The sequence below is a fragment of the Balaenoptera ricei genome, chromosome 10 (genome assembly GCF_028023285.1).
Source record: "Balaenoptera ricei isolate mBalRic1 chromosome 10, mBalRic1.hap2, whole genome shotgun sequence".
Classification (NCBI taxonomy): Eukaryota; Metazoa; Chordata; class Mammalia; order Artiodactyla; family Balaenopteridae; genus Balaenoptera; species Balaenoptera ricei.
Window position 1 is genome coordinate 96,393,210 of NC_082648.1, and position 22,695 is coordinate 96,415,904.

At 57.7% G+C, this 22,695-nt stretch overlaps 1 protein-coding gene across 3 annotated transcripts in view; it reads left to right on the top strand.

Moving 5' to 3' along the window:
• The first annotated feature begins 291 nt into the window (after nt 1–291).
• The window catches only part of MICALL1 (MICAL like 1), a 28,062-nt gene continuing 5,658 nt past the window's right edge, over nt 292–22,695 (top strand). For 2 of the 3 annotated variants that reach the window (XM_059936935.1, XM_059936938.1), the window contains exons 1-13: nt 292–811; nt 5,054–5,102; nt 5,539–5,680; nt 10,040–10,128; nt 11,249–11,391; nt 13,030–13,475; nt 15,069–15,126; nt 15,809–16,188; nt 18,008–18,423; nt 21,045–21,179; nt 21,803–21,929; nt 22,065–22,155; nt 22,302–22,375. In XM_059936935.1, coding sequence (XP_059792918.1) covers nt 666–811; nt 5,054–5,102; nt 5,539–5,680; nt 10,040–10,128; nt 11,249–11,391; nt 13,030–13,475; nt 15,069–15,126; nt 15,809–16,188; nt 18,008–18,423; nt 21,045–21,179; nt 21,803–21,929; nt 22,065–22,155; nt 22,302–22,375 — 2,296 coding nt within the window. In that variant the 5' untranslated portion in view covers nt 292–665. The remainder of the gene's footprint in view (nt 812–5,053; nt 5,103–5,538; nt 5,681–10,039; nt 10,129–11,248; nt 11,392–13,029; nt 13,476–15,068; nt 15,127–15,808; nt 16,189–18,007; nt 18,424–21,044; nt 21,180–21,802; nt 21,930–22,064; nt 22,156–22,301; nt 22,376–22,695) is intronic. The other variant, XM_059936936.1, reaches the window with a different exon arrangement.

The following is a 22,695-nucleotide window of genomic DNA, read 5'->3' on the forward strand; positions in this document are numbered from 1 at the left end:
AGAGGAGAGTTCCCGGTGGGCAGCCTGGTGGAGGTGGAGGAAGAAGTCACTGTGGGGAGGGGCTAGTTTGCGGTGGGTGAGGGGTTCAGGGGCCATCCCAGAGTTCTCTGAGGGGTCCACGGCGGGGGGTGGGAAGGGGTGAACGGGATCGCCGAGGAGAGGGGCGGTGGGGTGCTGGGTCCGTGAGGCGGGGTCGGGGGGGGTCCGCGTCTGTGGGGCGGAGCCGCCGCTGGGTGGGGCGCCAGGCCGCCGCCCCCTCCCCGCTCCCCCGCGGCGGCGGGCGGGGACCGAGGCCAGCGGGACGCCCGCGCCCGCGGCCGGCCCACAGCGAGGGGAGCTGGCGGCGGTGAGTAGGCGGCGGCCGGCCGGGCCGGGCCATTCGGGCAGCGGCTGCTCGGGCAGGTCCGGGCAGGTCCGGGTGGGAAGCAGGCAGCCGAGCCGGGACCCCGCTCCGGAGCCCGAGCGAGGACTCCGAGGCCGCGGCCCCGCCTCCTCCCCGCCCCGCGCCGGCCGCTAGCTGGTCGCGCCCCGAGCTCCGAGCCGCGGCGGCAGGGCCGCGCCGGAGCCACAGCCGCAGCCGCAGCCGGAAACCGGCCCGAGCCGGGCCCGAGGGTGAAGCCCGGTCCCGGCGGCGCCCGGAGCCGGACCCGAGCCCCGCGCGGCTCATGGCGGGGCCGCGGGTCGCGCTGCTGGCCTGGTGCCGCCGCCAGTGCGAGGGCTACAGCGGCGTGGACATCCGCGACCTGAGCAGCTCCTTCCGGGACGGCCTGGCCTTCTGCGCCATCCTGCACCGGCACCGGCCCGACCTGCTGTGAGTGCTGGGAGGGCGGGCGGCCGGTCGGGGCGCAGGGCGGCGCGGGCTCGAGCTGGGGACCCCCGCCCCCCCTCAGTGACGCGGAGCCGGGGCTGCGGCAGGCGCCGCCCCCGGAGGCCAAGACTCCCACCCTCCCGCGGGCCCCCAACGCCTCGCGGAGACCCTCTGATCCAGCACACCCCTCCCCCACTTGGCCTCTTTGACCCCGCCCACTGGAACACAGCCCGCCCCCCATGCTGGTCTTTCTGCTGAGGCCCCGGCCCCGCCCACAGGGCACTGATTTCCGCCAAAGGGACACCGAAGCCCCCAAGGCCTTGCCTCTTTGAAGGAGCACCGAGCCCTCCTCGGGAACCCTGGGCCTTTCTTACACTAAACTCTTAAACAGGCGCTCTGAGCAGCCCCCTCCACGTGGGGCACTGAGGCCTGTTCCCTCTGTGGGGCCCCCTTGCTTTGATTCCCCCATGCGATCTTGTTTCCAGGGCACTAGCACAGTGCCTGGCACAGAGGAGACCCTAGGTTAATAGAGGTCAGATGAATGGATGTAACCCCCTCCCCATTAGGACACAGACCTGTCTCCCCAGGTGTGTGCCCCATGTCCTGCTGTCCTCAGTGGGGCAGGGAGGCTGAGTGAAGACTCCTAGGGTCTGACCTACAGCCCTAATGGGCTGCTCCAGGGTGTGAAATGGCCTCTTCTTGCCCCCAGCTGCCCAGTGAGGTTCCACGGGAAAATTTATTCAGACCCCAGAGCAGTTGACTTGGTGTTTCTATCTCAGCTCCCTTTTCCTTGGGCCCTGGAACCTCTTCCATTCATCCATTCATTCATTCATTCATTCATTCATAAAACACTGAGTGCATGTTTATCTGGCAGCTGCCATTCCTTGTACTTCCGGTCTCATCTGCAAATTGGGGACAAGAGTCATGGTCCTTGTCTGTCTTGCTTACAGCCCCTCGGACAGGGCTCCCCAAGCCTCACAGGGTCTGGAGTCTTTGTGTGTCTGTTCCACCTCCAGACCTGTGCTCCCCAAAGACAGCACCTGGGAGGCTTTGATGAAGGAGGGAAGGAAGGGAAGGATTGCCTCAAGGATTCGATGGTGTAGATGCATTTAGTTTATTCTGTACCATGTAGGTGGTGGGGTGGGCCCTGGAGGAGAGGGTTTTGGGGGGTGTGGATGCAGAAGTGAACGAGATGAGGTGGAGATGTAGGTGGGCCGCTGCCTCTTGTGGGACCTGTGACACGGGGTAAGGGGGCTCAGGAGCCGGGCCTTGAAAGATGGAGAAGAAGGGCACCCAGATTGGACCCACGCATTATGGCGGAGGGCTCAAGGGGTCTTCTGTTTTGGCTGGGGGGCAAGTGGTGAGGCAGGGTTGGCCAGTGTGTGACAGGACTCGGGTGTCAAGCTAAGCCACGCAATGGACCTGAGCCTGCCAGCACAAAGTGCAGGCTGCTTGGTTTCCGGTCAGCTCTTCCATGTCCTAGGTGTGCAACCTTGGGAAAATCACTGGATCCCTCCAGGCATCAGTTTCCTGGTCAGTAAAGTGGGCTTGATAATAAGACCTACCTCACGGGATTGTTGGGAGAAATTAAATGGGACAATGAACATTCAATTAACATTAGTATTATAAGTAGTGTTATTAAGCAGGAAGGGATGATGAAAGTGTCTCATTCCTTCATTTATTCCACAGGTGTCTGCAGAGTTATACTCTGTGCTGGACACTGTGCCTGGTAATGGAAATAGCTACTAACCAACCAAGAGGCAAACCCCACACGGTCTCCCATGGCCTATGGGGGTAACAGATGTATAAGCAGTGCTGATAACTCCACGTGGGAAGTGCTGTATCAAAGGGCTAGGTTGGGAAGGCCTCCCAGCCGTCACATAGTCTTCAAGGAGATAGCAGGAGCCAGGTCAGGGCCGAGGGAAGGGCATTCCCGGCAGAGGGGACCACCTGAGCAGAGACACAGGCGGCACTGTTGGAGCCCATAGCACAGGGCAGGGAGGACTGGGAGATGTGGCTGGGCCAGAGTGCTTAGGGCTTCCTGCTGGCTAAGGAGGGTGGATGGGGCCACGGGGAGGGATGCGGCTAGAGTTCGTGTCGAGCGGAGGGGGCTTCCCTCCTGAGAAGAGATCCAGAATCAGGTCCAGGCATTCATTTGCAAGGCAGGCCAGCATCTAGGCTGCCAGCCCATTGCACGGGAGAAAAACTGAGGCCCAGGTCCTATGTGAGGCATAGAGAGGACCTCAGTGATGGCTAGGGAGGATCTCCATGAGAGTAGGGCTGGGGTAGGGGCGAGGGCAAGCACCATCTTCTAAAGTGGTTCAGGCTTCTCAAGCTGTGTCATTCCCCCTCCCCAAATCTAGGCATCTTTAAGCTCCCTTGAGGGCAGGGACCATGTGGGTTTCATTTTTGTGCTCCTCATCTCCCCCAGAGCCAAATAGAACTTCCCAGCCTTTGAAAACTCTCAGAAAATATGTTTCCAAAGCCTAGATGTTGATTAGGGACAAAGGTAGGGGAGGGAGAAGTGGAGGAAAAATCGTAGTATCTTGGGGACCTTTACAGTTTTCACGCTGTTTCTGGCATTTATGCATTCAGTAGACATTTATGGAGTGCCTACTAAGTACCGGGCACTGTGGAGGGTGTGGAGTGCACGCCGTGAACAAAATGTGACCCTAGCCTTCTAAGAACACTGCTGGGAGACTGAAATAAACGGCCCAGACAAGCTGCTTTTGTCTCATTCGGCCTCAGAACAAGCTTTTGTTGGGGGCTGGGCTGGTGTCACAGTGTCCCTGAGGTTTAGAGAGGTTGTGTAGCTTGCTCAGGGTCACACTCTTAGGCAGTGGCCAAGCGAGGGGAGGAGTTCGGGACCCAGCTGAGGGGAGAAGGAAGCAATCTGGCCAGAGGTGGCAAAAGGGGCTGAAGTGCATACACAATCCCCTCCCCAGTCCACTCGGCCTTTTGGCCTTGGGCACCTCCTGGGGTTTGCAAACTACCCCTTCCTGTCTTGGCCCACGGTTCACTGTACCTTGATCTCTGCCTGGAGAAGTTAGCAGGCAGGTGGGCAGGAGGAGGAGGGCTCTCGTGTGTCTGTGAGGCCTGCCTCTAACAAGCCTGGTCCTCCCCACCAGCTTGGGAGGTGGTACGAGGGCTTCCCCTAGTTTGCAGATGGGAAAACGAAGGCCGCAAGGACTGCCGACCTGCCCAAGGTCACACAGCCTGACCTGGAAGAACAGGGCCTGGGACCCAGACTTTGGAGGCTGTACTGCCTTCTCTGGCCTCTGGGCCCACGTCTCAGGCAGTCAGGCTGCAGTTTCCAGCCATAGAAGGACAAGGCGTGGGGCGGGTGCACCCAGGAGGCTGCTGAGCAAGAAGGCTGGGTCTCCTCTGCTGGTTTCAGCCACTCCAGCAGCTGGAGCCAGGAGGCGGGGAGGGGAATAAATAAAAGCTAGGTTACTCCGGCAGGCCCTGCCACTTCTCACCTGTCCCAGCTTAGGAACTGGGACACCCTTCACTGCTCCCCGAAGGATGGTGCCCCCAGGAGTGGCGCAGCAGGGTTGGCCAACCGTTCAGCGTCGGCAGCTCTGGAGAATGTACTATTTCCAGGCTGGTTCAGACTTGTTCTATTCCTGGCCCCACTGAAACAACATTCCTCTTCGGCCTGGGTTAGGGTTTCAGCAAGTTGGTGTGGCTTCTCCAGGTTTGTGACATGCAGTGGAAGGAACAGAAATGTGGATTCCCAGGGCGGCTTCCTCTTCCCGGGGTGGCTTCCTCTCTCTGGACCTCAGTGTCCCTATCTGTAAAGTGGGATAAATACCTGCCAAGTAGAGTTGAAAATAAATTCAAGACAGGAGCTCAGCCCAGTGCTCAGCGTGAGGTCAGCAATCCGTGGGTGTCCTTGTTGTCACCAGCATTGGTCCTGGTCTTAGTTTTATCTTTGCCACTGAGTCAGGACATGGCTTCCTGGGGGATAAACTTGAAGCTGGGGCTTCTCAACCCCGCCCCTTCTGAGTGATTTCCAGCCTCTGCTTGGAGGCCCCCCGGGGCCATGTGCTCATTCTCTGCCCCACCTGGCAGCCCCCGCTCTATTAGCACGCGTTCCTTGCCTCAGTTTCCTCTTCCACAGTCCACAGACCCCTCCCCCAACCCTGCTGAGACCCAGGCTGGCTGGGATGTGGTCACCTCCACTGGTCACACCCCTGCCCCAGCCCTCTCCTCAATGCTCCTCCCCCACTTTGTCTCTTTCAGAGAGTTTGATTCACTTTCCAAGGACAATGTCTTCGAGAATAACCGTTTGGTGAGTCCCCCAGACAGATGGAAGCCCACGAGGCTGTGTGTTTTGGGAGGGTGTGTATCGGAGGGCAGGGGTCTTGCAGGGCAGGAGCTGAGGTGAGGGGCTCGTGGACCAGCTCCCAGAGCAGCTGCCTTGCACTGGGGCCCTGGCTGCTCCTCTCCCCACCCCCTGCTCCCCTCTGGCCTGCTTGTGCCTGGAGCGCCAGACCTTCCCCTTCTCCAGGTAACAGTCACCCCTGCCCTCATCCCCCTCATCCCGCTGAGCAAAGCTGGGTCTATGCAGAGTGGCGCCCGCTGACCCTGCCTCGTCTTCCTCTTCCTGCTTGTGACTGCTTCTGTGCACCCCGCATCCTTCTCCCACCCCTGCATCTGCCCCCCACCCCACACGTTTCCCCCCCCCGCCTCAAACCTTCCCCCACCCTGGCATCTGCACCCCCCAGGCCTTTGAAGTGGCTGAGAAGGAGCTGGGTATCCCTGCTCTCCTGGACCCCAATGACATGGTCTCCATGAGTGTCCCTGACTGCCTCAGCATCATGACCTACGTGTCCCAATATTACAACCACTTCGCCAGCCCTGGCCAAGGTGAGAGGGGTGCAGCCCTTCAGGGAGGCTGGCCCTGGGGGCGGGGCACGTGTCCCACTGTCTTCTGAGCTGCACACAGGCACAGGGAGGCAACTCATCATTCATTCACTCACTGAAATATTAATTGAGTAAAATAACACTGTGCTGGGCCCGGGGGGTGCAGCGGTGAAGGAGGTCGCTGCCTTCGGGGAGCTCATAGTCTGGCGGGGGAGACAGACAACAAACGCGTGAACCAGTAACTGAGCGAAATAACATCAGAGGAGGGAATTCCCTGGTGGTCCAGTGGTTAGGACTCGGCGATCCCAGTGCGGGGGGCACGGGTTGAATCCCTGGTCGGGGAACTAAGATCCCACAAGCCACTTGGTGTGGGAAAAAATTAAACAAAAAAAAATTAATAATGTCAGAGGAGACAAAGCAGGGCGAGTTCATCCGCTGTCTGTGAGTTCACCTCTCTGGCACCCACCCTCACTTCCTGTTTGCAGACACCTCCCTGGGGTTTTTTTCCTCCAACGGGGAAGTGGTCCTGTAGGGCTGTTGTGCACCATCTTCCTCAGCAGTGACCTTCAAGGCCTGAGAACTAAGAGGCTGGGGAATTGTGTGGGGTGGGATAGGGGGGTGGGGGTGGGGGGATGGGAGGCTACAAGGGTATTTCTCTGCCCTGAGTCAGGTCACTGGGTGGCTACTGAGCCTCCTGCCTGGAGAGTCCCCATGTGGGAATCTCTCCTGGGCCTTGTCTTCCGCAGAGAGGAAATGGGCTCAGAGAGGGGAAGGAAGGAGCTCAAGGTCATACAGCAGGACAACCAAATTCGGGCGTCCCGACTCCTGCGCTGTGTCACTGCTGTCAGGGGTCCTCTGGGGGTGGGCACCTTGCCCCTCTGCTTCCATGTCAGTCCTTCCTCCAACCTCTGCTCTCCATGAGGACAATCTCAGCCCATCTCTTAAAAAAAAAGTATTCTAGGAAGTACGGATTTTTTTTTTTCTTACTGGGAGTAAAACATGCTTACTGTAGAAAATTAGAACATAGAAAAAAGCATAAAAATTAAAAGATTAAAATAATCTGTTACTCCCCATCCCCCCCATAATGCTAGGGATTAATATTATAATTGAACAAATAACATTATATATATTTTACTAGAAATAAAAATGAAAGTATTTCTCAACTGCTGAGTGTCTGGTGAGAGGCAGCATGGACTGAACGTTTTTGTGCTGCCATTTACTGTCTGGGTGACAGTGGGCCACAGGGTCACCTCTCGGCTTAGGGTCCCCTTTGCAGTGAGGATAAGAACAGCGCCCATCTCACAGGGTTGATGGGAGCAAATGAGGAATAATGACCTGTGTCTGGCCCTTATTGAGGACTCAAGGTTACTATTATTATTACTTTTTTATTTCATTGGTTAGAGTTTAGCTTGCTCACCTAGAATCACAATTCAGTCTTATCTTCTGGAGGGTTCCCTTTGGCTAAACCCCAATCTCCCTCTACCAAGCTCTTCTCTGGAGGGCCTCCTTCCGGGAACCTGCGGGGTGGGCAGGTGGGGCAGGGCCCTTGGTAATACTGTCGGTGGTGCCCACTTTGTTCCCGGTCCTCACCAGGCACCCTGGGGGTGAGGTCACCCTGGTGGCCCAGCTCCCTGTGCTCTGCCCGAGGCGAGAGCACCCCCTGGACCTGTGGGGAACTCCTGTCGCTAAAGGCACAGCTTGTGCTTTCCATACGGCTTAGCCCCTAAATGCAAACCATTTTTATCCCACCTGCTGCTCAACCAGAGGAAACGCAGCGAGGTGTTCCAACGCTGGAGGCGAAGCTGGCTCTTAGGCTCCCCGAGATGGTCCTGTTCTGTACTTTCTGGGTGAGGGGAGGGATTTCAAGGGTAATTTTGACCAGGCTTGACTTTCGCTGGACCGGGTAACTTTGGAAGCTGGCTGTGGCTGAGACAACACCGTGCCGTGCTCTCCTTTCATCTTGTGCCAGGCTCCGTGGAGACCGGTGACCCTGGGCACGTCAGCTGACCCCTGACCTCCAGGAGCCACAGCCTAGTCTGGAACCAGAGTGTGACGGAAGGAGGCCCAGTGGCTGAGGGACTCAGAGGAGGGGTACCTCCCCCCTACCAGGGTGACAGGGGTGGTGTCATCAGGATGAAGCCCAGTTTCTTAGTGGGGCCCCTGAGGGCCTCTCCCCACTTAGCTTAAGCCACTCACTGCCCCAGCTGTAGTCATACTGAATTTCTTGTGCTGCTTTGAATATATCACATTCCGTTACTGCTAAGCCTTTCTTCTTGGTGATCCTCCAGTCCCTGTCCCCACCCCCCATGCTCTGGCACATTCTTTCCTACTCATCCTCTCATCCCACATTTTGCCTCCTCCAAGCAGCCTGCCCTGATATACTCCAGGTGCTCTTATAACCCCCTGCCCCGTGGTGAACATATAAGACTCTGGTCATAGTATCTCGATTACTCCCTCTCCCCTGTAGACCATCTCTGTCTAGTTCACAGCTACATGACTCCAGCACCTGGCACTTATTCATTCATCTAACAAATATTTATTGCGCCTCTACTGTGTGCCAGACACTGTGCTAGGTGCTAGGGGGAGAGCTGAGAACGATACAGACTCACAGAGCTTGCAGTCTAAAGGATGGGGGAGGGAGAGAGAGAACAAAGTAATATAATTGCAGATGAGTCCGATAAGGAAACAAAATAAGGTAATGGTATAAAAAGCAACGAGAGGAGGAAGTGGCTATTTTAGGTGAGTAGTCATGGAGGCCCTCTCTGAGGAGGTGACATTTGAGCTAAGCCTTGAACAAGGAGGAGAAAGAGGCCATGTGAAGATCTGGGGAGGAATATTCCAGGCAAGGGGGCAGCAGGGGACCTGTGTGCTCCAGGGGAGTGAGGGGGAAGGAGGAGGTGAGGCCAGGGTGGGGGTGGGGGTAGGGGGTGGGGGGGTAGGGTAGTGGTGGTGGTAGGGAGTGGGCCCAAAATTTTTGACCATGACTAATGGTAAGAAATATGTTTCCCATTATTATCCATGTTCATGTACACATACATCACTGAAACAGGTTTCAGGAAGCGATTCTTCCCCTTAAAACACGAGATGCCCGCGGATATTTCCTTCTAGTTCATCTTTACGATAGGCTGATTGCAGTCTACTCAGTTGATTTCAGGGTCCGTTAATGGATTGTGACCTGAGGTTCTGACAATGCTGCTGCCTTAGACCACAGTAAGGAGTTTGGATTTTTTTTTTTTTTTTTTTTGGCTGGGCCTCACAGCTTGCAGGATCTTAGTTCCTCAACCAGGGATCCAATACAGGGCCCCCTGCACTGGAAGTGCCTAACCACTGGACCACCAGGGAATTCCCTGGATTTTACTTTTAAGAATTAACGTACAGTAGTATTGATTTTTCTTTTGGTATACAGTTCTCTGAATTTGGGGGTTTTATTTTAATCACTGAGTACAGAGTAGGTGCTTAGTGGATACTTGCTGAAGTAATGAAGGAGCGGAGTCATGGAGGAGGCGGGTGGGCTGCGGGGTGGGTTTCTTCCGGTTCGAGGGCGTGCAGGCAGGGTTCCAGGCCGCACCTGCCCACTTGGGCTTGGGTGGGGCAGCTCCTCGGCCCCAGGGAGCCAGCCCATCTTCCTGAACCTTCAGGCCGGCGCCGTGTGGTTCCTCTCCTTTCCTTCCCTTCACCCGTTCAGCCTCGTGGGAAGGAAGCTACCCGTCCTTTCACATGTTGGGCGCTGATGGTTCTGTGCTTGTCCTGGTGCCTTATTTTATTTTATTTTTTTTAAATAAATTTATTTATTTATTTTTGGCTGCGTTGGGTCTTCGTTGCTGCACGCAGGCTTTCTCTAGTTGCGGCAAGCGGAGGCTACTCTTCGTTGCGGTGCACGGGCTTCTCATTGCGGTGGCTTCTCTTGTTGCAGAGCACGGGCTCTAGGCACACGGGCTCATTAGTTGTGGCACGTGGGCTCTAGAGCGCAGGCTCAGTAGTTGTGGCGCATGGGTTTAGTTGCTCTGCGGCATGTGGGATCTTCCCGGACCAGGGCTCGAACCCGTGTCCCCTGCATTGGCAGGCAGATTCGTAACCACTGCGCCACCAGGGAAGTCCCTGGTGCCTTATTTTTCACGCTGCTCTGTGCGGTGGGAGTCACTGTCCCGCGTTGCGGAGGCCTGGCAGGGTTGGGTAGCTTGCCCTCGGCACTTAGTTTGGAAGGAGGCATCCCCTGCCTCTGTGAAGCGGGAGCCTGGTCCCACTGCATCGGTGCTCTGTCCTCAGGTGGTAGCCATGGAGCTCAAAGCTCAGGCCAGGTTGGGCCTCCTGGACCTCCAGGGTCTCCAGCTGCCTCAGAGTCTCTTTCTGGTCTCTTGGCAGCCGGGGTCTCATCACCCAGAAAGGGCCTGGCAGCATCCTCCCCGCCATCCGAAGCACCCACTCCCGCGGAACCAGGAGACAGGGCTCAGGTAGGCAGATGCCGGGGGTGGGCAGGTGGGGTGGGGGGACAGCTGCCACTGCCGCGTTCAGCGGGTGTTCTTGGTCCCTTTCCTGTTGGCTTTGGAACTAGATTCTCACAGACCAGGCCAGGGCGGTAGGGGCAGGGGATGGCCGGCCTGGGAGGGGCACAGGGCGTCCACAGCACTGACTCTCCATCATGGGACTGACAGGACTCACCCATGCAATACAGCAGATTCTCCCCTTGATTCCCATGAGACAGAGCTTTAAACTTCCTAGCGTGATTCTGCTTAATCCTCTCAACAACACTGGGAGGTGGGTATTGTGTGTCCCGACGTACAGATGAGGAAACTGAATCTCAGAGAGGTTTGGTCATTTGTTCAAGATCTCTCAGCTGGGAAGTGGGGGCCGCACTGCCAGCCCCCTGCTCCAAGATGCTTAGGGGGTGACACCAGCGTTTCACATCTGGACAGCACTTCACAGTGTGCAGAGGGCTTTTCCCACCTGCTCCCATCTGCGCCTTGCTGGAGGACCTCTTGAGGGACAGGGAGCCCAGCCCATGGTCGGTGCCCAGTGAGCATGTGCAGGGCTGAGACAGGCAGGGGTGACAGGATTCCATTTGGCAGGTAGGAACCCAAGGCTCAGAGACGAAAACAGCTTGCTCAAGGTCACAGTGCTTAGAAGCTGAGAAACTGGGACTTAAATCTGCTTGGTTCTAGTTGCGGGGACAGAGAAGGCAGACGAGGTGGGCCTAAGAGGGCAGCCACCTGTCAGGCAAGGCCCACCTGTGGGGACGGGAGAGGGACAAGAGGCTCAGGGGAAGGGATTATACAGCCGGAAGCTGCCTTTCTGGCAGAGAGGGCCCCAGAAACTGGAAGTCCGGATTTTTGTTTCCATCCTGACTCAGTGACCTTGAGCAAGTCTTTCCCCCTTTCTGGACTTAAAAGTTTCCTCACGTGCAAAACAGTGACAGTCCCCACCCTCTGCCCCTCTGGGGCTCTGATGGAGTGTGTTAGCACTGCGCACTCTCGGGAGGTGGCCACCGTTAGAGCGGGGAACAGGGAGTGTTCTTGAACAGGATGGCTGGTGACCCCGCCCCCACCCCCAGTCTGCCCACCCCGTTCCCTGCAGGGCGGTGAGTGCTCCTCGGGCAGCCTGTCAGAGCAGGGCGCCCACCGGACCCCCAGCAGCACGTGTGCGGCCTGCCAGCAGCACGTGCACCTGGTGCAGCGTTACCTGGCCGACGGCAAGCTGTACCACCGGCACTGCTTCCGGTGAGTGGTGGGGGATCCTGGGGGGGGCAGGGAGCTTCCCTCGATTCAGCACCATGGTGTGCCAAGACCCTTGGCAGGCTCGTCATGCTGGAGCATCTTGCTTTTCCCCATTTTACTGATGAACAAACGAAGGCCTAGTGAGGGGAGAAGACTTGGTCAGTCACAGAATTAGAGACAGAAATGGGGCCAGAGCTGTTTGAGACTAAGTACCTGATGATGATTATGGGGCAGAATGTGCTCTAAAAGCTGTTGAAAAAAGAAAGCATTTAAAAAATCTTATTTTATTTTTTGTTTTTTCTTCCTTTTTTTTTTTTTTTTCTAAAAGAAAGCAGTTAAAAAAAGAAATCATAGTAACAACTTGCTTTCAGTGTGTGGCTCCCAGGGGAAGCCAGGTCTAAGGAAAATGGAATAAGAGGCAGGGAAAATATAAATAGCTTAGAGAATGTATGAAAACGTTTTATATGTTAGAAAAAAAAATCAGCAAAGAAAATTGAATAGTCCATGGAAACCAGTGACTGGGAGTTATAGTGTGTATTCAGTTGTGGTTTAGAGTGTGTGTGTGTGTGTGTGTGTGTGTGGGGTGTGTGTGTGTGGTGTGTGTGTGTGTGTGTGTGGTGTGGGGTGTGTGGTGTGTGTGTGGTGTGTGTGGTGTGTGTGGTGTGGTGTGCGTGTGGTGTGTGTGGTGTGTGTGTGGTGTGTGTGGTGTGTGTGTGTTTGTGGTGTGTGTGTGGTGTGTAGTGTGTGTGGTGTGTGTGCGGTGTGGTGTATGTGTGTGGTGTGTATGGTGTGTGTGGTGTGTGTGTGGTGTGTGGGTTGTGTGGTGCGTGTGTTGTGTGTGTGTTGTGTGTGTGTTTGTGTCTGTGTTTGTGTTGTGTGTGGTGTGTGCGTGGTGTGTGTGTGGTATGTTGTGTGTGGTGTGTGTGTGTGGTGTGTGTGGGTGTGTGGTGTGTTTGTGGTGTGTGTGTGGGTGTGTGTGTGTGTGTGTGTGTGTGTGTGTGTGTGTGGTGGCTGGACCTGGAACCCCAGGCACCTGATTGCAGAACTGAGGTGTCATGGGGGAAAAATCTCGAGGAAGGGAACCATTGCACAAACACAGTCACGTCTGGCCATCAGGGCAGTGTTTTAAAAACTTTTTATGGTGACATACATTTGACAGTGTGACCAGTTGTAAGTACATCCCTGAAATCAAACTTGTATAAATAGATGCACAACTGGAATTAGAGTTTCATAAAACAAGTGTGATACATTCTGATATATCGTATTTTATTCTATTTCATAACAAAACAAAACAAAACAAAAAAACCTGGTTGGTTGAAAACCACTAAATTGATTTCTTGAGCCACTAATGAGTGGCAGCCCGCACGCTGGATGGAACCTCCGGTGGAGCTGGGGGAACCTTTACTTCCTCTTGCAGCAGAAACTGAAGGCGTGTTTCACAATTTATGTTGCTGATTTCACATGGTTTTATTGTTGTGCTGTGATTCTGACATTTACCCTTTTTCTTTTCTGCTGGGAAGTTCTGGGTACTGAGACGGGATCCAGGCTGGCAGTTGGGAGGAGGGGTGGCCAGCACCCTGGGCCGGGCTGCCTGGCTAAGTTGATCCCCCCATCCCACCCCACCCCTGTTCTCCCTGGCAGGTGTCGGCGGTGCTCCAGCACCCTGCTCCCCGGAGCTTACAGGAGTGGGCCAGAGGAGGGCACTTTCGTGTGTGTGGAGCAGTGCGCCAGGCTGGGCCCCGGTGGGCGGTCAGGGGCCAGGCCTGCACTCCCCCCACAGCCAAAGCAGCAGCAACTTACAGAAGAAGCCAAGGATGTGGAGAGAGGCGGCCCCAGCCCTAACGCGGCTGCCGGGGCCGAGGTGGACGTACCCAAGGCCAGCCCCGAGGGCCGACCCCAGATCCCCTCCAAGCCCCGGGTTCCCGGCAAACCACAGGAGCTGGCCAGCCCCCCGGGCAGCCGCCCCACACCTGCCCCCAGGAAGGCCTCTGAGAGCACAGCCCTGATGCTCCCCACGCCCCGGCCCCGGTCCAGCCTGCAGCAGGAGAACTTGGTGGAGCAGGGAGGCAGCAGCGGCCTGGTGAATGGTGAGCAAGGGCCCGACTGGGGCTGGGCGCTTCCTGAGGTGTGCCTGGCGTTTAAACATACACGTGCCTGGGAGTATTCGTGGGGCCGCGCTGTCCGTGCCTGTGTGTGCTGTGGATGTGCTGGGGACGACCGTGGTGCTGAGGTTATTAATTCACACAGCAAATAGTTACTGAGGCCCCCCGGTGCACGCTCTGTTCTCCATGCTGCAAGGACACAGATCCCTGCCCCATTCTGTGTGCCCAGGATGTGTGTCCTCTTGTGTCCATCTTGTGTGCTTCAGTTTCGGGGTGTAGGGAGTGTACATCATGTGTCCCTGTGTCCCGAGTGTGTCTGGTTCTGTGTCCACACTCAGGTGACCTCCCCTCCCAGGCCCAGCCTGTGTGCTTGTCCACATCTGGATGTCTGGCAGGGGACAGCTCAGGGGCTGGGGGTAGGGGAGGGGGTGTCCCTGGTCAGATGGGCCCCTGGGGCACTCCCCAGGCTGACCTGTTCTGCAGTGGAGACCCCTGCCTCACCCCTCATTGTCAGACCTTCCCACATGACCTCCCTGGGCTTCCATGAGCTCATGGAAACATGGTTCCTTGTAACCTGAGACGTGCTGGGGAACTCTTATCAGAGGAGGCCCAGGGCAGGGAGACTCCCAGGGTCTCCCCCTGGGACTTGTTCATTCTGTTTCGCACTCGCAGAGGCCTCTTCCTGAGCTGGGCGCTGGGGATAGAGATACTGTTCAGACCTGTTTGTGCCTTTGAGGTGCTGCCAGTCTCGAGGGAGAGATGGAGAGAGACATGAGGATTTTGGTAGAATGTAGATGTCTGTTAAGATGGGGGAGCAGAGGCTATGGTGGGATTCACGGAGGACACTTGGGAGTCAGGGGAGGCTTGCAGGAGGAGGTGACCCTGGGGCTGAGTTGAGACAGTATTTCCTGTCCACTTTGGGGAAGTGTCAGAGGGGCACTTGGGTTCCCCCTTCTTTTTTTAAAAAAATAAATTTATTTATTTATTTATTTAGTTTTGGTTGCCACGCACGGGCTTTCTCTGGTTGTGGTGAGCGGGGGCTACTCTTTGTTGTGGTGCGCGGGCTTCTCATTGAGGTGGCTCCTCTTGTTGCGGAGCACAGGCTCTAGGCACGCGGGCTCAGTAGCTGTGGCTCGCGGGCTCTAGAGCACAGGCTCAGTAGTTGTGGCGCACGGGCCTAGTTGGTCCACGGCATGTGGGATCTTCCCAGACCAGGGCTCGAACCCATGTCTCCTGCATTGGCAGGCGGATTCTTAACCACTGCGCCATCAGGGAAGTCCAGGGTTCCCCCTTCTTAAGTGAAATACGAATGGGGTCTCTAGGTGTCCTGGCCTTGCCCCTTTGACCTTCTCTACCTGTCACCTTTGGTGTTTATCTAATCTCCCTGAGTGCTGGGCTGGGGAGGTACGAGGGTGCAGGTGAGGTTGCCATGGCCACCTGGAGTCCATGACTTGCCAGGTGGGACGGAAGGGCATCCTTGGTAAGGCAGGCACTTGGGCTGGCTCCCTGGGTGCCCCACTCTGCTGCCCAGCTCACAGCTGCGCATGAAGACTTGTTTCACTCTCCTTTCCCATCCAGGGAAGCTGCATGAACCCCCCATCCCCAAGCCCAGAGGGACACCCAAGCTGTCAGAGAGGTATGCTGGCCCTGAGGGGTTTCAGGGCCCTGGTAGGGGGAAGGGGAGTGCCCTGGGGTCTGGGCGGGTAACAAGACCATGTGACCCACCAGCACACCCTCCCGAGAAGGTGTGGGGCTCATCTCTGGGGGCAGGAGCCTGTGCCCGCATCCCCTTCCCTGTGGCTCCCCTGGGACCCCCTCTCCTGTGGGCAGCAATGCCTGGTGGAGACGGCTGCCTCTGGGGTCCCTTCACCCCTCCAAGTCTCTGCTGCCTGTGGAACGAGGGAGGCCTAGGCCTCGCTACTAGAGTCGTTCTGCGAATCAGCAGCAGAGTATAGAAGACCCAGCAAAGCTCAGCTGTACACCTGACTCAGATCCTCCAGCCCTGGGACCCTGTGTCACAGGCGAGGACATCGATTGCCAGCTGTTCTTTGGGAGCTGTGTTTCCCCTGTATGGTCCATGAGAGAGAAGGCAGGGAAGAGAGAGACAGAGACAGAAACAGAGGAAGGGGAAGAGAGAGGCCCCCCTCTTTCTGTTTCAGCTCTGGGCCCAGACTGGCCCCACTGGGCTGGGGTGAGAGAGGAGAAGTGTCCAGTTTCTCATCCACCCCCTTTGGGCTGCACTCAAGACTGTCTGGGGAGAGAAGGACACTGCCCCCCTTGCCTCCTAATGGTTTCTGCTGCTTCCTGCCTCCATCCAGGACACCAGCCCCCAGGAAAGACCCCCCATGGATCACACTGGTGCAGGCAGAGCCAAAGAAGAAGCCAGCCCCGCTGCCCCCGAGCAGCAGCCCCAGGCCGCCGCCACCGGGCCGGGACAGCAGGCAGGTGGAGAACGGAGGTGTGGATGAGGTGGCCCCACGGGGCCCGGAGGTGGCTGGCCCGGAGCCCAAGCCCTACAACCCCTTTGAGGAGGAGGAGGAAGAGCCCGCAGCTGCACCCAGCCCAGCCACCGGCCCTGCCCCGACTCACCCGGAGTCTACACCCAAGTCCCTGCACCCCTGGTACGGCATCACCCCCACGAGCAGCCCCAGGACAAAGAAGCGCCCCGCCCCCCGAGCACCCAGTGCATCCCCCCTTGGTGAGTGCCGTTCTCGGGAGCTCTCCTGACAGTTGGGACTCTGGGGTTGGGCACCTGGGTCAGCCCAGGGCCAGGGAAGGGCACGTGGTGCCACAGGATCCCCTCCAGGCCAGGTGCCGTGTGTGTCATGTCTGTCCTCAGTCCTTGAGCAAACCTGTGAGGTAGGTATCATACCCCATTTTGCAGGTGAGGAAACTGAGGCACAGAGAGGGTAAGTGATTTGCCCAAAGCCTCACAGCGCTTAAGCAGTGGAGGCAGGATTTGAACCCAGACTCCTGACTATACTCCTAACCCTTTGTAACCCACCTCACAGGGCTGTTATGAGAATTAAACGTGTTATCCATCGATGTGCATAACACCGAGTCAGGCTCGTGGAAAGCGCTGGGCAGGGGTTAGCTCCAGTCCTGCCCATCTAGTCACTCTCCTCCAGTTGCCAGGCGCTCGGGCTCTGACCTGGCTGTGTGACACGGGCGCTAGTGACTCTGAGCAGTTCCTCCCCTGTGTCTGTCCTCCGTCTCCCCATCCGGAATATGGAGGTGGTGGGCCAGCTCCCAGGCGCTGTGCCTCCCTCTGCCCAGCCCTCCCTCTCGCCGTCTTGCAATCTTCTCGGGCCCTGTGCTTGGTCACCTTCCACCACGGCTGGGGTCCAGCTGCCTCTGAGACCTCAGTGGGAGCCCCTCAGACAGTGGGTCCGAGAGCACATTAGAGATGACCGGAGGCCGGTGCTCAGGTGGCCCAGGCCCCCCTCTCCGGCCCCTGCTGGTGCCCTGGGACCCTCCAGCTGAGCGTGGTGGGTCAGCTGATTGGAGGTGATGGGCGGGTGGGAGATGCAGCCAATGGGATGAGCTCTGAGTCGGCCACAGCTTGGTCCAATCCCAGCCCTTCTCCTCTCTGAGTCTGTTGCCTCACTGGGAAAGCACAGATGATACTCTGAAGCATGGTGTCCCTCAACGCATGATGATGAAAGTGGCACGGGGCAATGCCTGGCCTGGAGCCGGCCACCGCCAGGGCTGCCTGCTCCTCCCTCTCCTGCTGCCCTCCCTCCCACCTCTGCTTGGGTCAGAGGCAGAGAAGGCAGACAGAAGCAAGGCTTTTTTTTTTTTTTTTTTTAAAGCACTTTTCTTTTTTATAGCTACTTTATTTATTTATTTATTTATTTTATTTTTGGCTGTGTTGGGTCTTCGGTTCATGCGAGGGCTTTCTCTAGTTGAGGCAAGTGGGGGCCACTCTTCACCGCGGTGCGGGGACCGCTCTTCATCGCGGTGCGCGGGCCTTTCACTATCGCGGCCCCTCCCGTCGCGGGGCACAGGCTCCAGACGCGCAGGCTCAGTAGTTGTGGCTCACGGGCCCAGCTGCTCCGTGGCATGTGGGATCTTCCCAGACCAGGGCTCGAACCCGTGTCCCCTGCATTAGCAGGCAGATTCTCAACCACTGCGCCACCAGGGAAGCCCAGAAGCAAGGCTTTTTTTTGGCCTTTTCAGTTTGGCTTTGCTTTGGGTCAGATCAGACGTGGGAGGGGAAGTGGAGGCTGCAGCCACGCTGGATGAGGAAGCGAGGGCCGTAAGGAAACCAGGGCTACGACGCGCCACGAGGCGCACGCCAGAGCCCGAAGAGCGCAGGGTGAATTTGGATGATTTGTCTGCCAGTGACCTTGGTCCAGTCACACCTTTGCTGTCCTCTGGGCTCTTGCCTGTCTGGACGTGGAGGACTTGGGTTGCCAGGGCCTGCAGCTCTGTCGAGAGTGGAGCGTGTTAGGTGAGGCCGGAAGGCCTGACTGTGCCCCCTCATGTGGCACCCACTTGTGTGTTTGTTTGTACAGCTCTCCACACCTCCCGCCTGTCACACTCGGAGCCACCCTCAGCTACCCCGTCGCCAGCCCTCAGCGTGGAAAGCCTGTCATCTGAGAGCTCCAGCCAGCCCCCAAGTGGGGAGCTTCTGGAGCCGCCAGTTGTGCCCAAGAGCTCCTCAGAGCCTGCTGTCCATGCCCCTGGCACCCCTGGGACCTCGGCCAGCCTCTCTGCCAACTCCTCCCTGTCTTCCTCTGGGGAGCTGGTGCAGCCCAGTGTGGACCGGACAGCTCAAGCCAGCCCTGGCCTTGCCCCCAATACTAGGGGCAGCCCAGGTCCCCCTCCAGCCAAGCCCTGCAGTGGCGCTGCTCCCACCCCTCTCGTGCTGGTTGGAGACAAGAGCCCTGCGCCTTCCCCTGGAACCTCGTCCCCGCAGCTCCAGGTAAAGGTGAGTGCCTCACCCTCGCTAAAGGCTGCTGTCCTGTCTAGTAGCCATGGGCCTGGTCTCAGGGCAGGGTCTCTGACCCTTCCATCGTTGCTGGCCCTGACTTGTGGGGTGACCTTGGCTGTGCCCATCTACCCATTCACCACTCCATTCATTGAGGCACAGCTCCACCTCTCCAACCTTTCACCCATTAGCCAGACCTCCCGTCCATCTGTTCATGTCTCCACTTGCCTGGTCTTCCATGTCTTGAGGCGTCTAGCTCTTATTTACCTGCCTAGCACACGCACGTGCCCATTTGGGACGCATCCACCAGCCACCACTTACCCACACATCCTTCTGTTCACCCTTCCGTTCACTGAGGTCCTGTTTGTGCCAGACCCTGGCACAGTGGCGTTGAGACCCTGTCCTTGCCCTCTAGGGGCTCACAAGCTGCTCAGGGAGACAGGCCTAGATGATTGTTCTACAAGGCCCCCTGGGGTAGAGCACAGAGGGGAGGGGATGACTCCCTTCTGGGGGTCATTTTCCTTCTCCAGAGACCTCAGTCTCCCCTCCTATAGAATGGGGCAGATGGTGTTCATTGAGTCCCTCCTGTGTGTATGGGCTGGCCTGGGCTCCAGAGGTGAGATGACTGTGGCGATCCCTGCCCCCCAGGTGCTCACAGCCAGGTCGGGGTGGGGTACTGGGGTGACTGTGCCTTGTGTAGAGTTTGTTTTTTGGGAGGACGGGTAGAGGAGGGGTCGGCCCTCAACAGGCAGAGGGCCGAGGAAACAGCTTTACTGGGTGCTTCTCTTGTGTGCCACTGCAGGGGTGCGGACAGCCCGTGCTGTGGGCTCCCCTTACCAGGCCCCTTCCCAGGCTGGCCCTGCGCTCCATCCCCTCTGGGGGCTGCAGTGGGCACGAGGAGGGTCTGCTGGACACCCATCCCTGGGAGCTCGTTTTCCACTTGACCTCTGTGGCTGGTGAAGCACTTGTTTCTCAGTGTCACGCCAAGAACCAGGGGTCACCAGGGGTCAGGACATTCCTCTGGGCACCTAGTTCATGAGGGGGCCTCTCCTGCCACCAGAGTCCCTTTGCGCCACCAGGTTCTGATTCTGCATTTTTTCCCGTACTCTGCAGCCCTCTGAGGGCCCGGCTGTAGTCCTGGTCTGACCGACCTGACAGAGGATAAGTCTGGGGAGGAGCCTGAGCTGTTGGTTTGTGCACCTTTCAAATGCCACTAACCTTCCCGGTTGCCTGGGCAACCAACCGCCTCCTGTCCAACTCTGTCACCACCTGCTGTGTGACCTGGAGAAGGCCCATCCCATCTCTGGGCCTCCGGATGCTCTGAGGAGCCCCAGGGTTCCTTGCGGTGGGAGGTGGGGGAGGGAGTTGATTTTGGACGCCCCTCCCCTGCCCCCTACAGGCAGCTGCCTTTCAGCATGTTTCCTGTCCCGAGGTCTGTGAAAGGTTGGTCTGAAGGAGTTCTGTGGCTGAGAACCCTTGAGGGACTGAGGGGCCTTTGGGCTGTTTGGCCCTGCTGGGCCCCTCTGGGTGTGACTGTGGAGGGTGTGGGCAGAGCCCAAGTGGACTTCCTCCTGGGGTGCCCCATCCCTTACCCTAACCCCAGGATTCGGAGAGAATCCGAGACACTGGGGGCAGGAGACAGGCAGGCCCCTTGGGCGGGTGCTGCCCTGTGGGGCCCAGACTATCTCCCTGCTGCGCCTGGACTCCGGCCTGGCACTTTCCTTGCTTCAGATCCCAGAGCAGCTGCCAGCCTGAAGGAATCTCCCCCAGGCTGGCACAGGTGAGGTGAGCGGGGCTCCTCCTTCCTCCCCCCAGCTGTTGGAAAGCCCGGTAAATACTCCTGGGAACACTCCATGGCCTCAAGTGATGCCTGTTTCTGATGAGCTGGGGAGGGTGGTTGGAAGATGCTGGCACTGCCCACGTGGCAGGCAAGACCTGTCCCAGTGGGGGGCCTGCCCGGCTGTGCTGGCCTCAGGACAGGGTTTACCCCAGAAGGACAGAAAAATGCAGAGCTAGGGGGCAGCAGAGGATGGGGGTCTTTCCTGGGCAGGAAGGGAGCTACCTTCCTCCTCCCTCTACTGCTAGTGTGTTCCCTGTTTTTGCTCTTCCTGGCTGGGGGACCCTGGGCAAGGAGCTGAACCCCGGAATCCCCGCTGGGAAAGGCGTGGTTGTGAGGCCTGGATGAGCTACTGTAGCTCTGTCCCACCCTAAACTGCGCGTCCTGACCACTGCCCCCAGCGCCGGAGGGCTGCCCCAGCCTGAAATAGAGTCTCACTGCAGCTTGGGCCCGTGGGAAGAGCGTGACCTTGAGCCAGTTACTTAACCTCTCTGAAGTTGAGTTTACTCAGCTGTAAAATGGGCACGACACTACCCACCTTGTGGAGTGGTTGTGAAAATTGAACAGGAACGTAGAGAAGTATCCAGTGCGGCAGCAGCACACGGGAGGCGCTGGGAAGTGGAAGTGTTTGTTGAATGACTGAGTTCCTCAGAGACTGGCTGCTGTGGGGTTCTCTCTCTGCCTGATCCCTACCGCCTGCTTTCCATGGTCCCATGTGACCAAGCTGCCTGGGTCTTACTGACCCCTCCCTGACTTATCTTCTGCCACGTCTCCCTGCCTTTAGTCTTCCTGCAAGGAGAATCCTTTTAACCGGAAGGCATCACCCACAGCGTCCCCAACTGTAAAGAAGGCCACCAAGGGCTCCAAGCCAGCGAGACCACCTGCCCCAGGACACGGCTTCCCGCTCATCAAACGCAAGGTACAGCTGGGAGCCCCAGACACCTGGCTGCCTGGGCCCGGGCCCCCGCCCTTGGCCGCCTCAGGCTTCCCGTGGGACTCTGCCACAGGATGGGCTGCCTGGGCAGCTTCCCTCAGATGCTGGAGGGGGCATGCTTGGGAGGCCCAGCTGGGAGATTTATTAACTTGCAGCCAGGGGGATTTTGAGCAGATTCGCTGCTCTGACCAAAAGCATTGGGTGATGCATTTAAATTGTTACTAATAATAGTTCAAGGATCAAAGCGTTCACATGACATACTTCTACTTAAACAGCTTAGAGTGTTCTCAGGTTTCTCCCTCTAATAGGATCACTTTCGCACATTGTGATATATTTTCTGGAGTGGCAGAGGAGGGGAGGAAGTTGCCGTGAAAAGGAGGAAGTTGTATCGCCCTCTGGGCATGCCTGTCGATGCTGGGACCAGGGGCATGGCAGGGGCGTGGCCGTCCCTACACCCACCCCTCGCCACACCGGGGTGTGGGACGGAGCCAGGGCGCAGGGCCTGTGGAGGCCAGTGCTGGCCGGAGAGAAGAGGGAAGCTCCTGCACCTGGCAGCCAACAGGTGGGAGGGCGGGCTGACCTTCAGGTAACTGGGCGCTGTCGGGCAGGTTCAGGCTGACCAGTACATCCCCGAGGAGGACATCCATGGAGAGATGGACACCATCGAGCGCCAGCTGGATACCCTGGAACACCGTGGGGTCCTGCTGGAGGAGAAGCTGCGTGGTGGAGTGAACGGTGCGGGAGTTGCCGGGGGCCTGGCGGGTGGGACTCGGGTAGGGGGAGCCTCTCTTCCAGGGTAGGAGCCGCCATGGCCCCTTTGAGGGTGGGGACTGCCCCCAGCCCTGGCCTCAGTGGGCATCTGGTTTCCAGAGGGCCGTGAGGATGACATGCTGGTGGACTGGTTCAAGCTCATCCACGAGAAGCATCTGCTGGTTCGGCGGGAGTCCGAGCTCATCTATGTGTGAGTCCTTGCTCCCCTTGGCTCCTGGCTCCTCTCCCCAGGATCCATAGAGCTTAGGACTGGGAATCTTCACCTTCTTCCCTTATCAGTGACAACACGGGGCAGGCAGCCGCAGAACTAACCGTCACCTTATTCCCACCTTCCAGCTTCAAGCAGCAGAACCTGGAGCACCGCCAGGCCGACGTGGAGTATGAGCTCCGGTGCCTTCTCAACAAGCCAGGTGAGTGTGGCCACACCCACTCCCCAGACACCTGCCCTGGGGCCTGGTGACATGGAGGAGTGGGCTGGGGAGTGGACAGACCGGGCCCTGATGAGGATGCACAGGCAGAGTCTGGGAACAGGGCGGGAGGTGCTGTCTGGGTCATAACAGGTGAAAAATAAGCTCAAGCCAAGATGGGAGAGGGAACAGCATGGCCAGTGTGGGGCTGTGACATCTGTGGTGTTGGGATGACAGGCCTGCAGAGAACACCAAGACCAGGAGCAGACTGGCTTTTTTTTTTTTTTTATAAAGTAATTTTTTAGAATATTTTTTAATTTTTT